The following is a 24,145-nucleotide window of genomic DNA, read 5'->3' as shown; positions in this document are numbered from 1 at the left end:
TAAATATGTATTTGTTGTGTTTAATTTTTAAATGCATTTCATGCTTAGTTGATGATTTTCATTGTTGGGTTCAGTTATAGTTTTTGCATTCTGCTGTTTTTATTTTATTTTATTACTTGCTAAAATGAATATCGAAGAACTGTCGCCAACTGATCGGTGTGTGGTTTTATGTGTATTTTCTTTTATCTTCGGCTTTTATTTAGCTGAATTTTAAACTTATACGCTTCGGTTAATATGGATGATTTTATTCATTTATGTTTTTTTTCGGGTAAATTGTAAGTGGCGGCGTATGAGCCGTGTATGAATGTGACCGAGTCGCTGAGTTGCGATTTGTACAACTGCGTCATATAGTCGCCTTCCGTATACTATATATATATATGTATATATATATATATAGTAAGTCAGCGTGGGCCAAAACAGCCAACTCGTGCCACATCTCCATATTGCTTTTGTGAATGACACACGCGCCTGCGCAGCAGCGTTGCGGCGGTTATTTTGCGGATATTACTTGATTACTTGATTATTCCATATGTCATATTGAGTATTGAGTAGTTTAACTAGTCGCCGGGAAGTGGGAAACGAATCAGCAATCGGAGACCTGTTCATTTTTAATCTCTGTTCTCGGTCCCAATGGTAAAACTGCTTGCATTGTCTAGCCCGGATATGGACCGCACTGCTTGCAAGCAGTTGTCCATCGATGACTTCCGGTCTCTTGCTGATGTCGCGTTTCTAGGTAATTTTAGGTATTTTTTTAATGTATTTCACATTTCAATTTGCTCATATTCCATTGAATTTCGCGTTTCCGCAGTGGTTTCTCTTGATTTTCTTATCCTTGTGTACTTTGTATATATCGTTATACATACTTAATACCTTAATAAATTTTACTATAAATCTTTGTTTAAAAAATTTTACATCATTTATGTTATATACTTAAAAATTTGGTGTTTTCAATTTGCTTTCGCAACTTCTTCTTTGCTTGAGTTCTTTTCTTTTGGATTTTCTTCGTTTTTCTAGCTTAAGATTTGTTTTTTTCTTTTTTCTTGTATTTATTATTTTTTAGGGTTTTCCGCCTTATGGCCCATTGCCATGTAGATGTGGCCTGACCTTTCAGCCCTAAATACACAAAAAAAAAATTGTATGCTTCCTAAGAATGTCATAAGTTAAACTACAGACACACACATTGATTGTTGGTAGACTCTACTAAATGATCTCGGATTTGAAAACTAGATTATTGAAGTGAAAAATCGAATAAACAATCTTTAATTGAATTAATATAGTTGCGCGTACATATAGTTCGTATTTGATATTATATATTTATTTATATAGGCGTAAAACTTAGTTAAAAACTTAGTTATACGTTAGAGAGCTTTGAAACTTAATCTGTATTTTAAATATATATTTGTATAAATGCGAGTGCTGTTGTTGTGTATTTGTGGTGTGGATCGATTTACACGGCTGAAGTTGCGGTTTTAGCTGGCCAAATTACTATTTATCTCCAATCCAATTCCGATCCAATTATTTACTGATCACTTCAACTGCGAAAGCGTTCTGCCTGCTGTATTGCCAATTTTCAGGTGGGTACAGATAAGAGCTGGCAAGCCATCGCTAGTAAATTCATGGTGTCATCGAAACGATCAAGACTATTCTTATTATTGTAAGAAGATGGTATAGAATAAACGAACTTTTACTGTGGCCTCCAAGAAATCCAATCGATTCTAACTTAAGATCGATCGAAGTCTTGCCAGCTCTAGTTTAGGTGTGCGTGTGTGTGTGTGTAGATATTTGGGGGGAAAAAAGAAAACAAATTTTGTGTTTTAGTTTTTTGTGTTTTTTCATTTTTTTTTTTTGCATAGTTTTTGGAATAAGTCACACATTTATTTAATAATAAATATATATTTTTAGTTGTAGTTATGTTTTTTTGTTTGCCTTTTGTTTGGTTTCGCTTGGTTGCATTCAATAAGTTATAATAATTATAAAAATGGAATAATAAGTAGGCGTAATAATATATAATGTAATATAATATAATAAGTTTGCTTGGTTTCATTTACTTTGGTTTGCACTTGACGAATACGAATACGAATCTTAGACGACGAAAAAAAGATATTTAAATCTGGTTACATATATAATATATATAATAATGGTTACAAGTGAGTGTGTTTTGGGTGCTTTGGGGACTTTTGTTGTTGTTGTTACGTTTGGAGGATATATCGCGGCTTTATCTTTGATTTCCGTTTCGTCTTCGAGTGTAAATCAAGGCGAATCGAATTAAATATAAGAGCTGAATAGCACTAGAATTAATGTAATGTAATGTAAGTTAGGTTTTGCAAAACGAACACAAAATACAATACAATACAATACAATATATTTATGCGTATCCATTATAATAAGTACTTAGGTAAGCTGAGAGAGTTATGTTGGTAATTCCTAAATCAATAGACATTAAATCATTTGGTTAGCTTGTTTAAATACTTTGTTTAATTGAATATAATCGAATTGAATTACATATACATAAGTTTCAAAAAAAAAATAGTTACTATATATTGCGACTTAGATCATTTTCATTCATATTTTTCCGGTTTTCTATTTTTTATTTTTCGTTTTTTGTTTTTTATCTTTTGACCCTATTACCTTCTCATATTTCTTTCCCATTTGTCAATTTATAGACAGTTGTCTGGCTCACCTCACTTTTTTTCTAAACTTCTCCTTAGTTTCTGTGTTGTGTTTTTTGGATGCCTCATTCAAGCTTTATTTGTTTGTTTGTTTTTTTTTTCTTTTTTGATATTTTTTTGTATTTTTTTCGTTTCTTGGATTAGTTAATAAAATTAAATTATAGAGAGGGAAATAAATCAATTTTCACTAAGATTTCATTAGAATTACAATCATAATAATTTCGTTTAGCGTACAAATCAAATGATAGGCATATCATAAACTCGCGCTAAATTTCGCAATTTCGACTACACTGTCTTTGTCATATATCATATCATATCATATCATATCATATCATATATCTTATCAGATCAGATCAGATGAATCTATAGTCTAGGTGTTGTTAAATCAAACAGATCGTGGAGTATTGGAAAGGTCTAGTCCAGATTGGCTGGTTCGCCTAAGTGGTTTTGGTCTTGTTAGTCTTAAAGCTGACCTGCAGCACCCGATTGCCGAGGGTATATCCGTTCAGCGACTGAATGGCCACCACGGCCTCATCGTAGTTGGTCATGGTCACGAATCCGAATCCCTTGCACTTGCTGGTCTGCAGATCCCGGATCACCTTCACCGACTGTACGGCTCCGAATGGACCGAACAGCTGCCACAGCACATTCTCCTCGGTTTCCGGTGCCAGATTATAGACGAATATGCACCATCCGGATCCAGTCATTGCGTTTCCCGGCAAAATCGAGTTGGCCAATAGATCGCCAGCCAGCGGTGAGTACCTAAAGTGCAGTTGCGATTCAAGCCGGTGGTGAGATAAGAGAAATAAAATTAGTTATGTGCCAATCGTGCAGTGTTTCGACATCAATGTGAATTTTGGTACTTTCTAGACCCCTGTTTACACCCAACTAATCGATCGCTTGGTCGCAGAATTTCCAAAGTACATGCTAATTTAGTTTACAAAATCCATTATAACTGGGTACTCATACAAGTGCCTACACTTTAATTAAGCTACTTGCACAGACCTATTGCTCAAAACTGTTTTTAGTCTATCAGTTTAAAGTTTTTAATATTAAAATAAATCGTCAACTAGAATCGTAGCTTATTAATTTTTATCCATGTACTTGTAAGACAATTTCATTTGAACTCTGAGCTTTCAAGGTGCATGCACATAAACTCATATTATAGGTTTTTGATTTATCTTGTAGGTCCAACAATGATTAAAGATTGGTAAATTGACTTCGCGTTGTTTGAGTTTCATGCTATGTACAAATATATATTTTATTCAATTTCATATATTACCCCTTCCTTTATCAAATATTTATGTATTTTAACTTTTATATAAAAAACTGCGCTACATTATTGAGTTATTGCCATTGTTTTCCGAATATTAAAAAAAGGATTCAAATCATAACAACAAACATCATACTGGAATCAAGGGTAACGGTCATGCAAACGAAAAAATCAAATTGGTGTAAGCAAATGAAAATAAATTATAGATGGTTATTACAGAACTTAAATGTATGTACAACCACCGTATAAGGATATTCAAATTATAGCTAGACATTTATATATATTTTGTGAATATATTTCTATGTATATTTTCAGCAAAATAAATAATGAAACAAAGTGAAACAGCTCGCACAGATAAAATGAACAAGATCAATAAATTCACCTTCGTAGGCCCTTGTTAATCGCTAACATGGGACTCTTTCCAATGCTAAAAATGATGATAAAATGTATTTTGAAAAGACAAAGAAAGAAAAAGGAGAAATAACAAAATGGTTTGGATAATAAATACAAATTAGTTAGTCAACGAAATGCTAAAATATATGTATATACGAACACAAATAAATAACGCGTTTCCAGTTAAACTTAGAAGTTTATACTTAAGGATAATAACAAATATTTTTGGTTCCAATTCATACAGCTTAGTTGCTAAAAAAAAAGTGCTCGTTGATATGCGGTGATTGCATTTACCAAGATCATTACTGTGGCCTTAGTATTCAGTATTTATTCAGTGAAATATTTTACGTAATAAAAATGTCAACTTCTTTAGAGGCTTGCTTTCCAAAAATGTTAAATTCAAGCCCATCTTAAGTTTCACATAAATAACGAAGTCGTTTGTTTAAAATTTTTGAATTTGAATTGTGCATTATTTTCGCCTGCAGCTGAATGAATACCAAGTCTAGGGATACGATTTTCCCCAACAGAGATAAATGAGTTTTTTTTTTTTTGATTATCTGGGGTTTTAATACGAACCTAATGCGACCGGCGGAGGGCAGAGCTCCGGCCAAACGACGAGTGGCCGCTGCCGCCTGGGGAGTCAAGTAGGCGGTTAGGGGCGGGGCAATCTGGGCCTTGGCACTATTGCTCGGATTATTGGCGAACTTGACGGTGATCGGCTCGGCATATCCCTTTGGGGTCTTGCCATTCAGCTCCTGGATGGCCCGCTCGGCTTCGTTGCGCTGATCGAAGCGTATAAAGCCGACGCCCTTCGATAGACCTGCGTAAAATTATAAATAATTATTGGGATAGAAATAGATGGAGATTAGGTGGTGGTAGAAGGGGACGGACTCACCAGAAATATTATCACAGAGTATACGAGATGTAATTATTTTGCCGAACGATGCAAACATCCCCTCCAAGTCTGGTTGTGATAGATTTTTCGGAAGACCCGATACATATAAATTAGCACCCTTAATAGATTCTGAGCTTGGACGGGCGTATGATACTTTAATAACCTTATTCTGCAAACGCAGACCGTTCAGGGTGTTCACAGCCTTCTCAGCATCCTCGGCCCTGACGTAATTAACAAAGCCATAGCCCAGACTCTGACCTAATAATAATCACATGATAATAATATTATTAATAATAATTATAACAATTATGATAATGGTTTTCGCGATTTATTTTGCACTACTTACCTTGCTGCAGTGCCGGGTTGAGAGCGGTCAACGATGCTGGCAAGACTGAAATGAATGTATAAATAAATTAGTTTAGATAACTAACGTAGGAGGAGCAATGAACAATGGGAAAGAGCTAACGATTTTGAAAAGAATTAAATTAAACGAAATATCAGATTTACTCTTTTAAGAGCTGGCTGTTAGCGTTGCTATCAAGATGTTGCAGCTTCAGCTGATTCAACGTTTACAGCCAGCACTTGCTGGTAAGAAAATATATTGAGGATGGGGAAAATAGGGAAGTATTCGTAGAAGCATTGGTTAATATTTACCCAAATTACCTGAGACTTTATCACGCACCAGTTTGCAACTCTCGAGCTCACCGATGCTGGAGAAGAGCGATCGCATCTCCTCCTGCGTCATGGTTTGCGGCAGATAGTTGACAATCAAATTGGTGCGCGACTCATCATTGCTGCCATCCACGGATCCGTTGGCACTGCCGTTCTTCACTATGTCCATGGCGTTGGTCATTGTGATTGTGGTTCTGATCCTGTCCTGATTTAGTCCTTCTTTTTTTTTTTGTTTGGTTAGTAGCTAATCTCACTGCTTGGTTGGTTTTCGCTTACAAGTTAGAGCTGCTCCTTATTCGTTTGTTTTGGAGGGGGGATTTTTAGCGCTTTGCACAAGTCCCGCGTAAAGTTACTTTTTTTTCGCAGATTTTATTTCGGCTTTTTTGGGGGGTTTTAGATCAACTACGATCGCGAAAAAAATGTATTTGCTTTATAAGTTATGTTTAGAGCGTTCTCTGTCTAAAACGTTTAAAATTTATTTATGTCTGACTTGAATTATGTCTTACTTTGATTTGTGTTTTTGTATTTGTTTATTTTGATGGTATTCTTTTGTTTTCGTTTAGATAAAAGAGTAAATTTTGCTAAATGTGTTTACTTCCTATTTTTGCTTCTCCGAATGTTAAAGATTATTATGATCTTTAGTTGTAGGTCTTTTGGTTTTGTTTTTCGTTTTCTTTGTTTTTGGTTTTATATAAAATTGCAAAAATGCAAAAAGATAGCAATAATTTGGTTTTTTTCCGTTTTATTATACTTTTACTAAATTTGCGCTGGTTTTTGGTTTTATCTTTGACTGGAACTTAGCTTTGGTTTTCAAATATACATTCATATACCATATATATATATGTATATATTTAGTTAGTTGTGTTATCTTTTATCCTCTGTATATATATGTATATACCGCTTGAATATGATTATTCGTTAATGTTTGCTTTAAATTAATAGTAGTTGGTTTTATTTGGTGGTGTTTGGTTTTTTGTTGACTTTTCCTTCCTATTTCTTTTTGCCTCGTCTGTTTGCTGTTCCCCCTGCGGTTAAAAAATCCCTCTTTTTCGGTGATCCGTTTCTTTTCTCTGATAAATGATGGCTGTTCGATTGCTCGCTCGTTTTCACTCAATCTGCAAAGAAGATTTAAAAAACAATGTTAGTAAAATATAGTTTTGAAAGGCTAAGAACCCTTAACTAGTTTCTATGTAACACAAATTCAGTTAAATTAAAGATGGGAATAACCCATCTTTATCGTAAATTACTTTCGGTGGACTGCGCACACACAATGCTCCAATTTAGCAGCTCACTTTGATAATATCTTTCAGGGTTGATAACACTAGTGCTTTAGCACTTTTAAGTTTAGAAAATTCTCTTCACGGACTATGCAATTTGGCAATATGGTTGCTATCACGATGAAAAGTGCCCGATAAGCGTGTTTCACACACGGCTTGCCAAGGACATCGAGTGACTACTGTCACCAATACCACCACCACCATCATCATCACCATGGCCATCACCACCACCTTTGCCACTACAGTGAACACCATCCACTCCCACCCCGAATTTCCACAGACAAGGGTAAGTCAAAGCCGAAATCTGTTTATCAAACAACAATGCGACTCCAATGGATTTTTTTTATGCTCTCCCACTTTTTTGTCAGCAGCACAAAATGCTCGCCTAATGGCTTGGAATTTAATTAAATCGCTGTAGGTTGCATGTGATATGAAATCCCATGTGTAATGTCCTGATATATGATATGAATCGAAGTACGCTTACCCTGCATAATGAACATTTAAATGCTCCCTCCATAGCGCACTTTCACAACATTCACATTCGACTGCGAACAATGGGCAAATGGTTACCAAGTGGCATTCAAAAAAAATACGTGTCAAATGGTAACTTCTGTTTATTAGAAAAAAAGGGGGGAAAATGTAATAACATTGATAGCATGAACTTTGCGGAAATTAAATTGGTAATACAGAAAGAAGGCCGATTCGTTGAGATAAAAATGTGTCACATAAACTGAGGAGCGTAGTTTTTAATTTTTAGAAATATTTCTCAAATGCCCTAACATTTTTGTAAATATATTTAAATTATAGAGAGATTATTACTATTGTTAAAAAGAATTTTACCATATGATTTATTCACTTGAAGAGCAACTTATTTTGTTTTATTAAAAAAAAAAACCGAGACAAAGTGCATTTCCCAGTTCGTATTAGAATAGTCAAATATCCTTCTGATTTGTATACTTTTGTATCCAATAGGAATTTCGTTAGGGGTTGAAAGGGCGTAAAGAAGGACTTCCTAGATCCTGGCCGCCTCCGGCATTAGTGTGAGTGAGTGAGCGTCAGTGTATGTGTGTGTGAGTTCGTGAAGGGACTGCATTGAAAATAGGGTAAAAACCTGACGCGAAAAACAAACAAACGGGCCGCATGTCCTGCCATAATGTCCTGTTTGGGCCGGGGTCATTGAACCGGGGCCGGGTTTCGGTTTCGGTTTTTCACTTTTCCGCCTGCGTCTTTGCACCACATTGCCCACACCCGTTTGTTTGCCTTTTTTCGCTCTGTGCAGGGATCGCGGCATATCTAATGGGGTTTGGCTCCCAACAGCTGTTACTGCGTTCGTTGAACCCGATTAAAAGGTGCAATGCTGGGTGAGAATGCAAATGCACTGAGCGAAAAGCTTTTGAAACGCCGAATAAACGGAATTCAATAATCAACAAGAGCAGCATGACTTAAACTTATGTAGATTGTTGCATTTGAAGATCGCAATAACAATTCCTGTAAGCAACTTTTGGCATCTTTTTCGCGCAGTGTGCGTAGAAGTTGAGGACCGAGATAAAAAGAAAATTGCACAAAAGGCATGGCGAACAAAAGGAAGTGCAGTGGGGGAGGCTGCTTCTCGTCCGCAAGGATGCAGGATTCAAGCCGGGGACATCCGTTAATTGTGCAGCATGGCGTGACACAGGATAATGCACACGACCCCCATAACAGCCCCCCCCCCCCTCGCCCACAACCAACCACCCCCCCGCCGCACAGCCCACGGAAAAGAAGCCGGCGAAGGAGAAGCGAAAAAATGTGTAATTGACACTTTTGCGCCGATATCTGTGACCTCATTTGCGAATGTGTGTCGGCTGACATTCGTCGAGGGCCTTGAGGAGGGTCAGGATACACATATGACTCCTCAAGTCCCTGAAAAGAATGGAAGAATGGAAGAATGGCAGAATGCGAGAGTCCTTAAAGGCGATATGCACAGGACACGCAATGCGGAAGGCAGAATTGCTTGGAAGCTTAAAGTATTGCTAAGCTTCTGCTTCAATTACTCAAGTGCCTTATTATTGTTCAAGATCAAACGAATTGCAAGCCATTTTTTAAATATTTAAACTAAACATTTCAGAAATATTAATCTATTTAGGGTAGTCACATTGAACTTGTGAGCTGCAATAGGGTTTTTATACATGCAAGTTTATAGCCCTTCTGTTTGACAATATTAAAAATAAAATGTTAAATACAATTATAGGTATTATAGAAGCATTTAATTTAGCTATTATTATTTCGGTTGTTTAGGACGCAAGGAAAACAAAGAATAGATGTCATGGAAATTTTCAATGGCGCCCCCAACTTATCGATTTATTTTGGCAGGCACATTTGGCTAAGAATAAATACATTGATGGCTAAATAAAGTTGATTAGATCATGGGCATAACCACTTACGTGCTTCGCTGGCGAGACGAAATCGAAAACAGTTTTTGGGGAGCGAGGTGCGGTTGAGAAGTTACACTGTCATACAGTGTGTTCTATTTTTTTGGAGGGGAACGGGGAATTGAGACCGACTGACTATATAATAGATGTATATTGATTGCACAAAAAAAAATAAGTTCTTTCGCGTCGACTCGCTCTCTCACTCGCTTGCTCTCTTTTTGGTCTGCACACTCCTTTGTCCAACGATTTCCTGGCTATATAGTATATATATCATATATATATATATCGCAGATTGGGCATCCGGCGTAGTAGTTTATAGACAGACACTCGTAGCACACACTCGAAAAAAATGCGAAAGAAAATGGGATTCGGAATCGGAATTTGACTAGGGTCTGTGAGATAACAATTGCAACTCTTTTAGTGCCCAGCGGCGACTTTTGCCAAGTGTTCTATAATACAGAATTATATATTGCACGATGATCGATGTCGAGTCCCGGGAATTGCACGGTTTTATTGCTTGGTTTGGTTTCTAGTTTTCTAGGTTTTCTAGTATTCTAGTTTTTTATTTGTTTTAGGTAAAAAACCGAGAACACAACAAATTCGTAACTGAACATACATATATAGAAGTATATATACAACACAAAAACCGGTGCAGAGGAGTAAAAAATTATAAATGAATGTTCTCGAACGAGAAACACAACCGAATGGAATCAAACCGAACGAAAGCAACGGACGAACACGTACGACTGAATCGAATAGAGGAATACGGCGTCAGGACTTGCCTTTCAGACCGAAACATCTATATCCATACATATATATTTATGTACATATATCCTAGCTAGCCGTATCCTTGCATCCTTGTCGCCGGCCCCCAAAGCAGCGATGGGTGCAACAGAGACGCAGCGATCCGGCGGAATGAAAGAGAGCGAAAGGCACCACCACCACCAACGAATATCCTTGCACCAGTCCCGCTCTCTCTCTCTCTCTCTCTTTCTATCTCTCTGGCTATCGCTGTCTCCCTCAAAGGTCCTGCCGGTACACACCCTTTTTGGGAGAGCGGCAAGAGAGCACAGGACACGCACACCGGCAGCCAAAAATGGGGGTACGGCAAGCAAGTGAGGTGGGGCAGCAGAATCCTTGCACAAGAAGAAAGCGTGCCATTTTTGAATATATTATTATTAATAATTTTGTATATCTTTATTTCAGATTGGGAATTTTGACAGATTATATTATTTTGATGTGTTATATTACATCACATTCCTTTTTAACGCATCCTTTTCACATATCTAATCATACTAAGTATTAGTTCCTTGTTTAAAAAATTAAGATCTTAAATTGCAATATGTATTACATATGTATTAAATATCTAGAAAAAGTTTTAAGTGTACATTTGGCGGGGGTACAAAAACTTGACTCAATGTGAATGATGCAAATTATATCAGGCTGAGATAATGGAACAGGACTCTCCCCCCACAAAAACAAAAAAAAAACTCGACCAATGTTTTTGTCTGAACATCGGGGAAAACATGAAGAAATCAAGGGATTTAATGGTCACATATACTATGTATGTTAATATGCTTGGCTTGGTATATTCTACAGATTAGCTTTAGATAAACGTTACATCGAATGCGAGTTATCTTTATAGTTTTAACATATATAGCTAAAATAATATATTTTTTAATAAGTTAAATAAGTTAAAAATACTGTTTTATTTGGTATTAAAGCTCTTTGAAGCACAACGACCCGTTTGAAAATCCATGGAAATCATTTTTCAAATAGTTTGATAAATAAATTCCGGAAAATCCAACTCAGACAGGCGAAAAAGTTTTTCTCCCCCTGCTGTGCTTTTCTTTTTTTTCCTTTTTAATTCAGAGAGATGCAGCGGGGAAGAAGGACGAGAGATGAAGGGAAAGAGAAAGAGGAAGAGGAAGGTGAGAGCAAACTTTTTCGGGGGTTGAGGTGGAGTGGAAAAAAGTTGAGGGAGCACCTTGCAGCCGAGGAATATTAATCAGACATACACTTGCTGCTCACACACACAGACACACACACACAACGGCAGAGAGTCCTTTGCACACGCATACACACAGCATCGCTCTCTTGCACCAGCACACATGAAAATTCCTCTCACACAGACAGCTTCCGTGTTATAAATAATGAAATTTCAACATTTCGCTTGACAACAGTAAGGGAAATTCTCGTGTGTGGGAAGGGGGGCGGTTTCTTCTCGCAAAGGGTGGGTGTATTTTGGGTGGTGAGTGGGTGGCTAGTGGGTGGTTGGGTGCTTGAGCTGCTGCGGGGTTCTCCTTTCGCTCGAGTGGCAACCGTTTGCTTCGCTCTTTTTTAAGGACACTGTGTACTTTTTTGCCTGATTCCTTATTTTCTTTGAATTTCCTTGCATGGCGCTTCTTTTCATTCTATTTTTTTTTTTTTTTTTTTTTTGCATAGGCTCTTGAAGATAATTCTGTTTATCCTTTGACCCAATTCGTTTAATTTGATGGGAGTTGATGATGATGTTGCTTTACTTTTTCGTTCGTTATTTTTATTTTTTCGCAAGCCAGATAAACGGTTACTGCGTTGAGTTGGGAAAATTATGACTGGGCGTTGGGGCGTGGCTCAGATTTAATTATTTTTTTACCTTTTTAAAAGTGAGTTTTTGCAACAGCATTTTCCCCATTTTCAGCCTTAACTATTATTATGTGGGCCACAACAGTGGAGAAATAGTGCAAAGATAGAATTTTAGGCATTTTAATCATAAAAAAATCGGTTTTTTGGCCAAAACTTTAAAAATAGTTGTGCAAATATGGAATGTCATACCTCGTTGAGTTCGTAATTAAATTTCCAATCGAACTGTGTTTTCAAAAAAAAATTCTATGTCTTTCCAATTTTTTTTGCAAATTTTGATGATGGTACCCTTACAAAAAATGCGAAAAAATGGCCAAAAATTATTTTAACACAGTCGGTTAAAAAGTGATTTGGTTGGTTAGTATTGGTAATTAGGAGTAAAAAACTGTAATTCTTTTCGCTCTCTGACCATTTTCAGCCAAGTTATACGGAAAATACCAATCGTAAATATTGAAATTTTGGCGAAAATAGTTTTTCTGTTTTTTTGCGTAAATTATTATCAGTATTTTGATTACAGCATTCGAAATAGTGGTCCAAATATTGAATGTCATACCTCATTGAGTTCGTAATTAAATTTCCAATCTGTGTTTTTAAAAAAAAATTCTTTTTTTTCATATTTTTTGCAATTTTTGATTATGTCACCGCTTACAAAAAGTGCAAAAAATGAAAAAAATATTTTTTTTCCCAAATTCGCCAAAGAGTGAAAGCGATCGTTAGCGTTAGTAATTAGCTGTTAAAAACTGTCAATCGTTCATATATATGTTAAGCCAAGCTATGATAAAAATCCTCGAGTAAATATAGAATTTTTGGCACAAGTCCTTTGGCGCAACTTTTTAAATAATTGACAGAATATGGAATGCCATATATGTATTTTCAGTGTTTTTCCTGCCCGTAACTAAAGTTGAACTGCAACGCAGGTCAACCCTTTGTTATGAAAATGTGGCCATATGTCTTAATTTTCGTAAAACATTTTCCAAACCGAAAGTGGACAAGGATGTGTCAAAATGTTGGAAAACTTTTGGACAGCTAGCCAAACCTGAAGAACCCGTTTGAAAAGTACAAAAGTAAAGCTAACCCGTTCGATGGAACAATAGGAAAGTAACAAAAAACCGAAACAGGACCAGAACCAATCGATTTGCATTTCCCTGTTACCCAAGTTATGCAACACTTTCGTAAAGGGAAAACGGGAAAAGGGGGAGGTCCAATACAACCACCACAGCTTTGCACCACCACCAATGCGATCGAGCAGCGGCATTATCCTTGCAGCTGCTGTTCGCCAGGATCTTGAACTTTGCATCAGTCCGCTGCAATTTATGACGCTTGCGACTTATTGACATCAATGTGATTTCGCCTAGGTATATCCGTCTAGAATTTCGCACAATCGGGCATTTGGAAAATCAGTTTCTGTTTTGGCACACACACACACGCAACGAGATATTGGGAAAATCGTTGTGTAATCCTGGTGTGCCAGAATCAGAAAAAGGGTGGGTTTGATTCTCCAAGCCGGGGAAAAACGTTTTCCGCGCCCCGGGGGACATGAATATACAAGAATTCGGGCTTAAGGGGAGATGTAGAATTTTATAATTAGCAAGGAAAAGGGAATTAAAAAAATATACAGCAAATAAATAAATATTTTCAAGGTATTTCAAATGTATATACAAATTAGTTACATGTTAATGTGTTCCCAGGAAACTTGCAGTTTTGTTTGAGTTTTTGATTTAAATATAATAATTATATAAATGCAATAAAAATCAATAGAGAATTTCAAATATTTAACACATAGTTTAAACAAAATAAAATATCCCTGAGACACACACCATTACTATTTTGATGTTTTGATTCCTCGAGTTGCAACACTCATTAGTCCCTTTTGTGTGGGTTTTCCCGATTATGTGGAATATAAGAAATGGGCGTTAGGGTTGCCGGTGGGCGTTGCATTTTCGAATGCCATCAAATTAATTTGCACCCCGAACTCGCAACAAATGAACCGCATTGTATGTTGGGTTCATTGCACCCAGGCACTCAATCGCAATTGAGATTTTATTTTAATTGGTTTGCAATTTCGATGTTGCTTGCAGCCAGGTAAAGTAGTTTCCGATTTGTAAATATGATATATACACAGTTGGTATATCCGCTCTCTTTTAATTTGATATAAGTTTTGTCGAGTAGTAAAAACGCGTAAGCTACTTGTAATGATTATAAGCTGCGTTGATGCAGTTGTATTATTATAAATTTTTAATTTGGCCAGGCCTTGTAATTAGTTGGCAGCCTATTTACCATACCCCATATCCTATATCCTTTATATCCTTTTCAACCATATCCCGACGATAAGGGTGGCCGGCAAATGAGACGTTACGAACGCCGCCAGTCTCATAATTGGACAAACGGCCAGTCTGGGGTTAATTAATGCAGCTAACGAGTTTAAACGTGGAAAATTCTCCAACCAGAAACGGTGTGCAGTCGATGGAAATTGGATATGTAGATGATGAAATAATAATTGAATTTTTGAATAATTATCTTGCTGGTGCTGTGTTTGCAGCTGTTTTAATGCGTATTTCCATGCAATAAATGCAGTTTGCTGCTAAAACCGAGATAACTTAATAATAATTCTAGTACTAAGAACATTTCTAAATTGATTGGTTTATTATTTGTTATTTGATATTGCTGACCACATTTGGTATATATCATTCACCTATCCGATCTCAAATCGTTTTTGCAGCCATACATACATATATGTATGTGGTGCGTTTCGTCACCTGACCATAAAGCGATAGAAGGAGCAGGAAAAGCGCAGCAGCCCACCACCACCAACACATTAGCACACGTACGGGCACCACCTGCATGCTGGCTCTCTCTTTCTCCCTCTCTCTCTCCTTCTCTCCTTCTCTCCCACACACACACTCGTGCATCTCTCTCGCACTGCATCTCACGTCCTCGCTGCCTATCCCTCTCTAACCCGCGCGTGTCTGCCAAGGATATTGAACTCTGACACAATGCTATATATACACGCAGAACAATTGCCGGCCGGTGGCCAAGTGGTCCTGCATCCTGCACCACCTAAGCGTACACTTGGCGAAAAAGTGCGCACTTAGTTTAAGTCTAAATTCGCTAGAAAATATTTTTGAAGCTACATTGAAATTTAAGCACACCCTGAACCCTTTTCAAATTTATTTAACAATATATTTAAATTCATAAATTTACTATCTATTAAATGGAATGGATTTTAAGAAAGCCAAATATTTTTCACTGCATCTAGAGCACCGTGTGCTTTTCTCTCTTCCAAATACTCCCCATACTTATTAGCTCGCTTTTTGCAACCGTTATTCTCGCGCTCTCTCTTCCATTGTATGTGTGACTGGCCGTTTGTGTGTATTTGTGGGGCGTTGTTTTGATTTTCCTAGATTGCGCAATCTATGAACTCAGCATTTCTTCTAGCACCAGGAAATGCGTCCCTCTCTCAAAGAGAGAGACAGAGAGAGAGATGGCGCTCTCTACTGCGCATGTATGTGTGACTGCGAGTGTATGTGTATGTAGCGGCAAAGTGGGTGGCCAAGTGGGTGGTTGTGTGGGTGGCATAGTCCTGCGCACAAAGCGCGGAAATTGAATTTGCGGCAGAAAGGACCAGAAAATGAAGCAAAAAGTGAGAAAAAAGCTGCTCCATTGCATTTGATGTGCGTGTGTGTGTGTATTCTTGTGTGACTCTCTGCGAGTGTGTGTGCGAGTGTGTGTGTGTAGCATAACGACCGGCTTTTGCTTTGGCTTTGTTATTCCGTTAGCACATAAAATGGTTTTTGATGTTTTTCCCCCTTGCCATTTTCCTTGTTTTTTGCCATAAATTGCAACAGATATGTTTTTTTGTGTATGTACGTGTTGTTGTTCTTGTTTGTGCTGTTCTTGTTTGTGTTGTTGTTGCTTGTGTTGTTGTTGCTTGTGTAGGTGCTCACATACCATAACAAATGGCATATCTATGTAACTCGCGAAACAAGAAAAGAAAAAAAAATAACCACAAAAATGGGAAACAGCAAAATCAGCTGAAAAGAAACGAAACGAATTTAACTGTCGTCCAGGCGGCAGACATTAACAGCAAAGGGAGATTTGAATGAGAGGTAAGATGCGAATTAGAAAGAGACGGACGGCATGGGAATGGAAATGGGAATGTGAATGATAAAGAGGATGCCTGACATTAATGCAACAAAAGCAAGAGAAATTAAAGCTTAATTTGCATAATTGAGTCTGATAACGAGTCACCCTGCAAAAATTGCGGGTGGCATTACACTTCAAGGAAGTTGCCTAAAGTAGATATCCTGCTGCTGTATATGATAAAATTGTTCACAATTCATTCAAAAATATGTGCAGAATTTTATATTTGATGATGCAAGAAGCGAAGATTTAAGCACTTTTAGGTAAGGAAAATCAACTGCAAAAGCATCAAATGAAGTAAGAGTACTTAGTACTTATACTTGATACTTAAATAAAAAAGTACTACTACTTAATAAAAAGCTACTACTACTTAATAAAAAACTACTACTACTTAATAAGAAAATACTACTACTTAATAACACACTTCTTAATAATACACTATGCTTAGATAATTTCTTAGATTTGTTGCTCCAGCTGCATTAACTAATTTGAATTTCTCATCTGCAGCTGTGCACAAAATAAATAAAATGCGTTTCCGCTATGAAACTTGATCTCCCTAAAAGCATTTATTGCTGTTTTTTTTATGTCACGGGAATAAAACTGCTGTTGCAGCAATATTTCGCAGGAGATTACTTAAAGTAAACGTTAAATTCGAGTATTCTCAACCACCCTCTAGTCTGGTGAAAAAAAAAAGAAATAAATAGACACGGAAGTTCCTTCAACCGCCACCCAAAGCAAATAAATGATTTTGGGTGGTGGTGGCTTTTGTTTTTCTGTTGATGCTTGCCAACTTTAAAATTGCTTTTTACACAGCAAGTAAACGAGAGCAAAGGACGGCGCACAAAGAAAGCAAAAATAAAAAAAACTTTTCTAATTAATTGTTTAGCACTTCATCTGTTCGGGAAAAGTGCCTCTGTCTAAATAAGTGTTGCTATACATACCTACTGCTTCTTATATACATACATGTATATGTATATGCGGTACGTATTGTTTTTCTTTGGTTTTTTTTTTTTCTAGCCATTTGCCTAGGTAACAAAAAACTGGTGCCGCCAGTATATATGTACATATGTATGTGTGTACACATCGTCTGATGTCAAAAGCCCCCAAAAAATACCCCGCCCCTGGAAAATACTACCCCTTTTTTTGCACTGCAACCGGATGCTGTCCATTTCAATTATCGTACGCGAAGCCCTCTGGAGTGGTGCTTGAATTTTTGAATTTTTGAATTTTTACATCCATTGTGTAGTCAGTCCGCTGGCTGTTTTTGTTGTTTGTCAGTTTGTGAATATTTGATGCTCCCGAAAGGCATCACGAAAATGCAGCGGCTGCGGCGGCCAAGAAAATGCGCTACCTGAAAATTGAAAAGGCCAGCCACTTTTCACTCTAAAAGCGATCGACTCTGCTTTACATCAAATTAAATTTAAAAATATATATTTATTTATATATTAATATATAATATATTAATGTGTAATTTATGTGATTAACTTGATATTTTTCCATGTGTAGCGAATTGCCGCTGGCCGCTGGCCGAAGCTTAGCGGCAAATGAAGTATTTGTTTATGGATATCCATGTGGTCGGTTGGATTTTAGCAACTTTTTCGGCATTCTGGTGGTGGTTCACTGCACTCTGTTTTTTAGCTAGCCGCCAGCTGCACAGCGAGAAATCAGCGCACATTCTGCTCGATTTTTAGTGTTAACGAACTATTGAGATTTTCTTAGCTATTTTAGTTATCATTCAACTAAATAAGAAACACACCATTGATAATGGGAAATGTACATATTTTTTTTGCTGTGTAGTAACTGGACAGCGGTGTTTTGGTTTTTTTTTTTTTTGCGGTGGTTGCTGTGATGATGGTGACGATGGTTCGAGGGTGGAAACCACGCTTTTCCAAAGTGCACTTCAATTGCATTAATTAAAGAAAAGCAAAAGCGGCTGGCAAATCAACTTTTATTCCCTTGCATACTTTTTAGGGCGGGCCAAACTGCCAACCAATGCTCAATTTCATTTGCAGACTTCGCTTTTCTGTGATGCGGAAATCCCCTCTGTTTGATGTCAACGTTGGATTAGTTATGTATTTTCTGTTTTGCGGATAATGCCTTTGGATAGGTGAAACAACACTCAAGTACTTGAGTTTTTCAACAGCTTTTGTGTCTCAAAAAGTTGGGTCCTGTCCAATTTGTAAACTTCTTTATGTTTGTCATTTTAGGCTTTGTAACTTGAATCCTTAATTTTATGCTGATGAAACGAGTTCTTCTTAATATTTATTTATTTGATCTATGTTACTTTATTTTCTATTGATTCTTCTTCGTTTTTAAAGCGATTTTCAGCACATATCTTAAGTTAACCTTAAACTATACCTACTGGTAATTACTTTTCCATATGACCATGTGGCGGAAATTCATTTCAGTCCCTGGCCAATGCAATATGTGCGCGAGAATTAATCATTTTCCGGAAAGTTTTTGCCCGCCTGCATTTCCCTGCCAGCTGTGTGTAATCTGTGCCATTTTGCCCTGGCTGCATTTCGCTTTTCTCCGACTTTTCCTGGCAATTTCAGGCTGCTTTTTTCCCCACAGGGCGTGTGGGGCTAGTGGGGATATGGCAAAAGTGGTTGCGGAAAAGCGGGAAAAACGCAGCGCATGCGTCATATTGATTTTGCTTCCACTGGCGATTGCTGATTGCCGTTTCCGGCTCGAAACTTCAAAGGGAAGCCTCCAATTTGCCAAAATGCAATATCCGAAATGGCCATAGCCATTTTGCCCACACATCAAGCCGTTTTCCTTTAATTTCCCTTAACTTTTCACCTGCCCAAATGGGCCGTGAAATTGAATACGCTAGGCGGACATTGCTCATACGACCCGTTGTTGTGCCCATCCATCAAATTATCCAACCAACTTAATTACGATTCACCGCTCGTTGAAGCCATTGCATTGAAAATTAGGCAATCATTCAGTAAAATTTCCCAATTAACGTTGCACACAAAGAGAGATTAATGAAAATGGCTTCGAAAGGCCTTTCTCTTCATGATGGGAATGCAATTTGGCTTGGGAATTGCACACACATTTAATTGACAAAGGAACTCAACAATAAGCCCTAAAAAGAGCTCAAGAAAAATTACAAACAGGAAAACATCAAGTCAAGAAAAAATGCTGAAAAAAAAAGGGGAAACAAAGGAATATTAAGGAGAAATACAAAGAGCAAACGGGGGATTCTGGGATGACAGAGAAGACGGGAAAATAACTCTTTGGAAATTGAATTTCTTTCGCTGAAAGCCTTAATTTTCTTGGACGTCGACGCGTTTTGTTCGACGCAAAAGTTCTAATAGAATTTCACTTTAGTGCAGTGCTAGTGGGCGGTGGGCGTTGGGTGCGTGGGCGTGGCAACGCGTTTTAATTTACAGAATCCGCAAAAGAAAAATGGCCAGAGAATAGGGCGCACCAGATGGGAAAAAGGAAAAGGAAAACGAAAAAGGAAAACTCATCTCATCTCAAGACTTTTCCCAAGAAATGTGAGCGTCGAATGGCATTTCTCTCTATTTTCACTATGGAAGCAACAAAGTGGAAAGCGGCATTCAATTTCTGACAAGAAAGAAAATCTCTACGACTGCAGATGTGTGTACATAGAACTCCAAACGCAGTTGCAGCTGAAAACCGAAGAAAAACCTTTGATAATGCAAAGTAATACAATGGAAATCAAGTGAAAACTATAGCAACGATCTTAGAGAAAATTCTTAGCAATTTGTAGGTACATTTAATACATTTAGATACAATTCTCTATCAGCAATGTTTCTTAATAAATTGTAAGCTATCTATGCTTGAATTGAGTTACTGTGTAGGCTCTTCACCAATCTGGAAAACTTATCTTAAAGCCCATTTCGTCTGCAGGAGTCAGTCAGCTGAGAGATATCCGATGGGTGGCGGGGATGCAGATGCTGGTATACATGGACAATACTGGTGGGGCAGTGGTGCTGGGTTGGTGGTTCCAAGCCACTGGTGGTGGCGGTAGTGGTGGTGGTGGCTGCCTGGCCAGTTCCATCTGGTTTTTGGGGTGGATGGATGGGCAAGAAAAGTGCAGGCACTCGTCCAAAGTTCAGTTCTGCCAGCATTTACATGTTCTATATGCCATACATATAATAAATGCTATATATGCCTTGCGATGGATGATAAACATAGATAGACAGACAGAGCGAGATGGAGAATGGGGAGTGAATGGAAGAGGTGATGAGCGCATGGAGGCTGCATTTTCAATTATATATACACGTATAAAATATGGATACTGCAATATATGCATTGTCAGTTGCCATTTGTGATATAATCCAGCAACGCCAACCCAACAGAATACCCAATTTATTTTCATTTAATGTCATCGCAAATACCAAATGCAATTTACCCCTTACCGATCTATCCCTGCAATGTCCTTTGACATCGAACTCTGAACTTTCAGCAAAAGTTGCATTTAAATAATTGATTTTCAAGCTGGAAAGGGAAGCGAGTAATCACCACACTTACTTGTTCGTTGTTATAAAATCCCCAACACCTCTAACCCAGTTACATCGACTTGTATTGTAATCAAATATAATGCTCTAGTGTTGAAATTATGATATAAAACTCTTATGTTAATTTGTATGGAATCTTTTCCCTAAAATATATAAATAAAATTCTTAATACCGATAAAAAGTATATACTTCTTCCTATGTTTTATTTACACAAAAAGAATACACTGATTCCAGTTTCCCTTCAATTGGGAATTATTATACTAGCTAATATAGTGTATGCAATTTTCCAACGTAACTGCCAATCGCGACTGCACAAATGCGATTTTCCCGATTAATTTGTGCCAATTTAAAAATCGATAAAATTGCCATGAAATTCGCGAGCTCACGCGGAGCGGGAAAAATGGCTGCACGGCCATTATGTGATTGTGTCCCTGTCAGGATATCGAGTGTGTGCGAGTGTATTTGTGTCTGTGTGAATGCAATCATGGCAACGAGCGATGGACAAGGGAGGGGGGATGGGCGGTGTGGGGGGGAGCAATGATTGATTGAGTGGGGAGATGGGTGGTGGGAGGTGGGGGGCAATCATCATCAATGAAACAACGAACACAATTAATGCACAAATTGCTTGTCGAAGAGCTCAAGTGCAAACAGCGATTGGCGAACGGCCGCGAAATGTGGAAATTTCTATTGCGAATTTCGCAAATTTCTACATTTTTGCCATTTTAATTATTTTGGTTCTATTGTTGCAAGCGAAAATTAAATAATATCCCTGATTACATTGTCAATTAGCTTTTACAGAGGCCTACGTGGGCATGAATAGCAACTCGAAATCCCCAACAAAGCTGTCAAAAAGTATGCAATACTTCGATTTATGAATCTAAATCCATATTTTTGGCATATTCTGAATATGAATATTTATATTTAGTATATATACAATTATTTTAAACGAAGCTTACCTTATAAGTCGTTGTCCTTAACTGATATTTTCTGTTTTTATAAAATATCACTTTACAGCTGATCTCCGTTGATCTCGATTTTCCCCTTCAGCTTTTCCAATAAATCCGCTTTTGCACTTTTCCTGCTCCGCAATTTCTTGTGATGCCTTTTATTTTCCGTATAAATTCTTGGTAGCTCGACGTTCAATTTGTCATTAAGTATGCGGTTTTTTATCCGTTTTATTGTTTTTTTTTTTGGTTTTTGATTCAATACATACGTTAGATTTGGCAAATATATTGTTAACCGATTTGCGTAGATTTAGTCATAGTCATAACCACATACTTTTTGCTCTAAAAATATTTCATATTTCGTATTTTTCGTCGTATTTTGAAATCGTTGGAAGTCCGTTTTTCTTGTTGTTGTTCTTATTCTTCGCTTGTTCTTGTATAAATATTTATTTCTTTGAGAAATTCAAGTCTTTATTTTAATATTACTTTTGCATTAACTTTTCGTCACGTATGTGTAAATATGTAAATTTATTTATATGCGACAAAAAAACACTTGCTTATGTTATTTTTTATTAGTTCATATTGAGTTTTGGTGTTGATGCTTTTTTTCTTGATGGGGCCATTCGATGCGCACTGCGCCCTTACCCAAAATTTAATAAATTCAGTATAAAACCTTGTGGTATATATATGGTTCCTATAGGCTATAGATTGATTGGCTAGACACTCACCGACGAAGGTAATCAAATGTTATCCGTTTATATATATGATTCTATCTAGCGCACACTTATTGAAATCAAATGTATGTTTTAATCATAATTAATTTCTTTCTTCTTTTTTATTATTGTTATTATTATTTTTATTATTATTATATACTCTGTTGTGTGGGAGAATTGCTTTGCCTTATCGAATTTGGTCTTTTATCTTTGATCTCAGCATCAGTCAACAACACAAAATGAAACAGTGGAAAATCCTGATAATAGTTGAATGCAATTTCTTTTCTATTAACGATTTCGTTCAAGATTTGAGATAAGTTTGGCTTAAAGTTGATTGCTGCCAGCAGACTTTTGTGTTAAAACGCTTTGAATTGGCTGTAACGAAAATGGAAGTGCATAAAGTATTAAAATCGTATTAAGCCACATCGGGGTACCTAATTTTTTAAGTATCTGAAAGTTGGTTACTGGTAATTAGGTCGCTGCCACACCCATTCCACACGTACATACAAAATGGGTACACTATAAGGGCATATTTTTTTTACATTTTATTTAATTGAACCGCAGCCATATTTTACTACATCGCTTCTTTTACGATACGAGAAACCAAATATGATCAGATTCTTGCAAGTTTTCATGTACTCCTTTTTAAGCAGTAAAAGAAAAGGTAAATTTTATTGACAAAATTAAGGAAAAGGGTAAATATCTACAAGAAAAGCCAATACTATAAGTGCTACCAGATAACCTTTTTTTTTAAATTATTTTACATCTTAAATAGTTGCATTAAAAGTAAAGGGGTCATTTTAAAATGGTTTCTAATTATATTCAACCGAGCAGATTCATTTTTATTTTTTTAAATATTTTTTACACGATTCTCTGTAAGATATTTACTATAAATAATTTTATAAATATTACTATAAATATAAATAATTTTATAAATATTACTATAACCGATATTTTTATACAGTGAGTACTTTTTTAGCATTTTAAGATGGTGAAGATTGTGATTACTTTTGTAGCTTCTCAAGTTTGTGAGTACTTTTTTAGCTTTCTAAGAAAATGATTCTACTCACTTTTTGATCGACACTGAACATACTTTTCGCTATACCATTTTAGGGGTCTATCTTGAGCTGCAAATCTCTCTGCCTCGGCTTGAGCTTATCAATGGTCTTAGAAGGAGTTTCGAAATCGGAGATTTCTGGCTTTCATGTACTTGCGATCACTCATACACTCACACACATATACAAAAAGATATAAAAAAGTTTCGTTTTTTCGGGGACGTACTGACTGAGTGAAAAGGAAGGACAGCGGCGGTCCTTGTTTGCCGGTATATTCCCCAGGAATATATCCGCTGTCTCACGATTTTTAGGCCAGCAAGGATGTGTGTTTTTGGAGCTCCTCCGCCTTCTGCTGCTGCTGTTTCTTCGCCGATCTCGAAACGTGTGCCTAATATTGGTTGTTGTTTATTTTTTATTTGGTTGTTTGTTGGTTTTTTTTTTGGTTTTTTATTTTTAGTAGTAGTGGCTTGTCATACTACGGAAACAAGGAGAAATCATATAGCGACGCAAATGATAAATCATATGAGTAGAATAATACGAAAACGCGCTTAAAAAAGAACCGCGTTTGCTGGATGCGCCGAAGACTGCTTG

General features: G+C 36.9%; 1 protein-coding gene across 6 annotated transcripts; it reads right to left on the bottom strand.

Moving 5' to 3' along the window:
• Positions 1 to 996: 996 nt before the first annotated feature.
• Positions 997 to 24,145, bottom strand: LOC6524546 (ELAV-like protein 2). Of its 6 annotated transcripts, none has more exons than XM_039370072.2 (8): positions 23,570 to 24,145; positions 21,799 to 22,874; positions 5,885 to 7,017; positions 5,577 to 5,621; positions 5,231 to 5,488; positions 4,912 to 5,155; positions 4,325 to 4,369; positions 997 to 3,431 (listed from the first exon to the last, which is right to left on the bottom strand). In XM_039370072.2, the coding sequence occupies exons 3-8, from the start codon at positions 6,081 to 6,083 to the stop codon at positions 3,107 to 3,109; spliced, it is 1,116 nt and encodes a 371-aa protein (XP_039226006.1). In that variant the 5' UTR covers positions 6,084 to 7,017; positions 21,799 to 22,874; positions 23,570 to 24,145; the 3' UTR covers positions 997 to 3,106. The 6 variants fall into 6 exon arrangements, with proteins under 6 accessions (XP_039226006.1, XP_039226009.1, XP_039226007.1 ...); XM_039370075.2 differs by having other exon boundaries at positions 5,894 to 7,017; XM_039370073.2 differs by having other exon boundaries at positions 23,781 to 24,145.

The sequence above is a fragment of the Drosophila yakuba genome, chromosome X (assembly GCF_016746365.2).
Source record: "Drosophila yakuba strain Tai18E2 chromosome X, Prin_Dyak_Tai18E2_2.1, whole genome shotgun sequence".
Lineage (NCBI taxonomy): Eukaryota > Metazoa > Arthropoda > Insecta > Diptera > Drosophilidae > Drosophila > Drosophila yakuba.
This window is presented reverse-complemented; position numbering and strand designations above follow the sequence as displayed.

Coding starts and splice junctions, on each gene's coding strand:
- LOC6524546 (XM_039370072.2), bottom strand. CDS start 6,083: ATGACCAACGCCATGGACATAGTGAAGAACGGCAGTGCCAACGGATCC. Junction 5,489..5,576: donor CAACCCGGCACTGCAGCAAG/GTAAGTAGTGCA, acceptor GATTATTATTAG/GTCAGAGTCTGGGCTATGGC. Junction 4,370..4,911: donor CCCTCCGCCGGTCGCATTAG/GTTCGTATTAAA, acceptor CATCATTTTTAG/CATTGGAAAGAGTCCCATGT.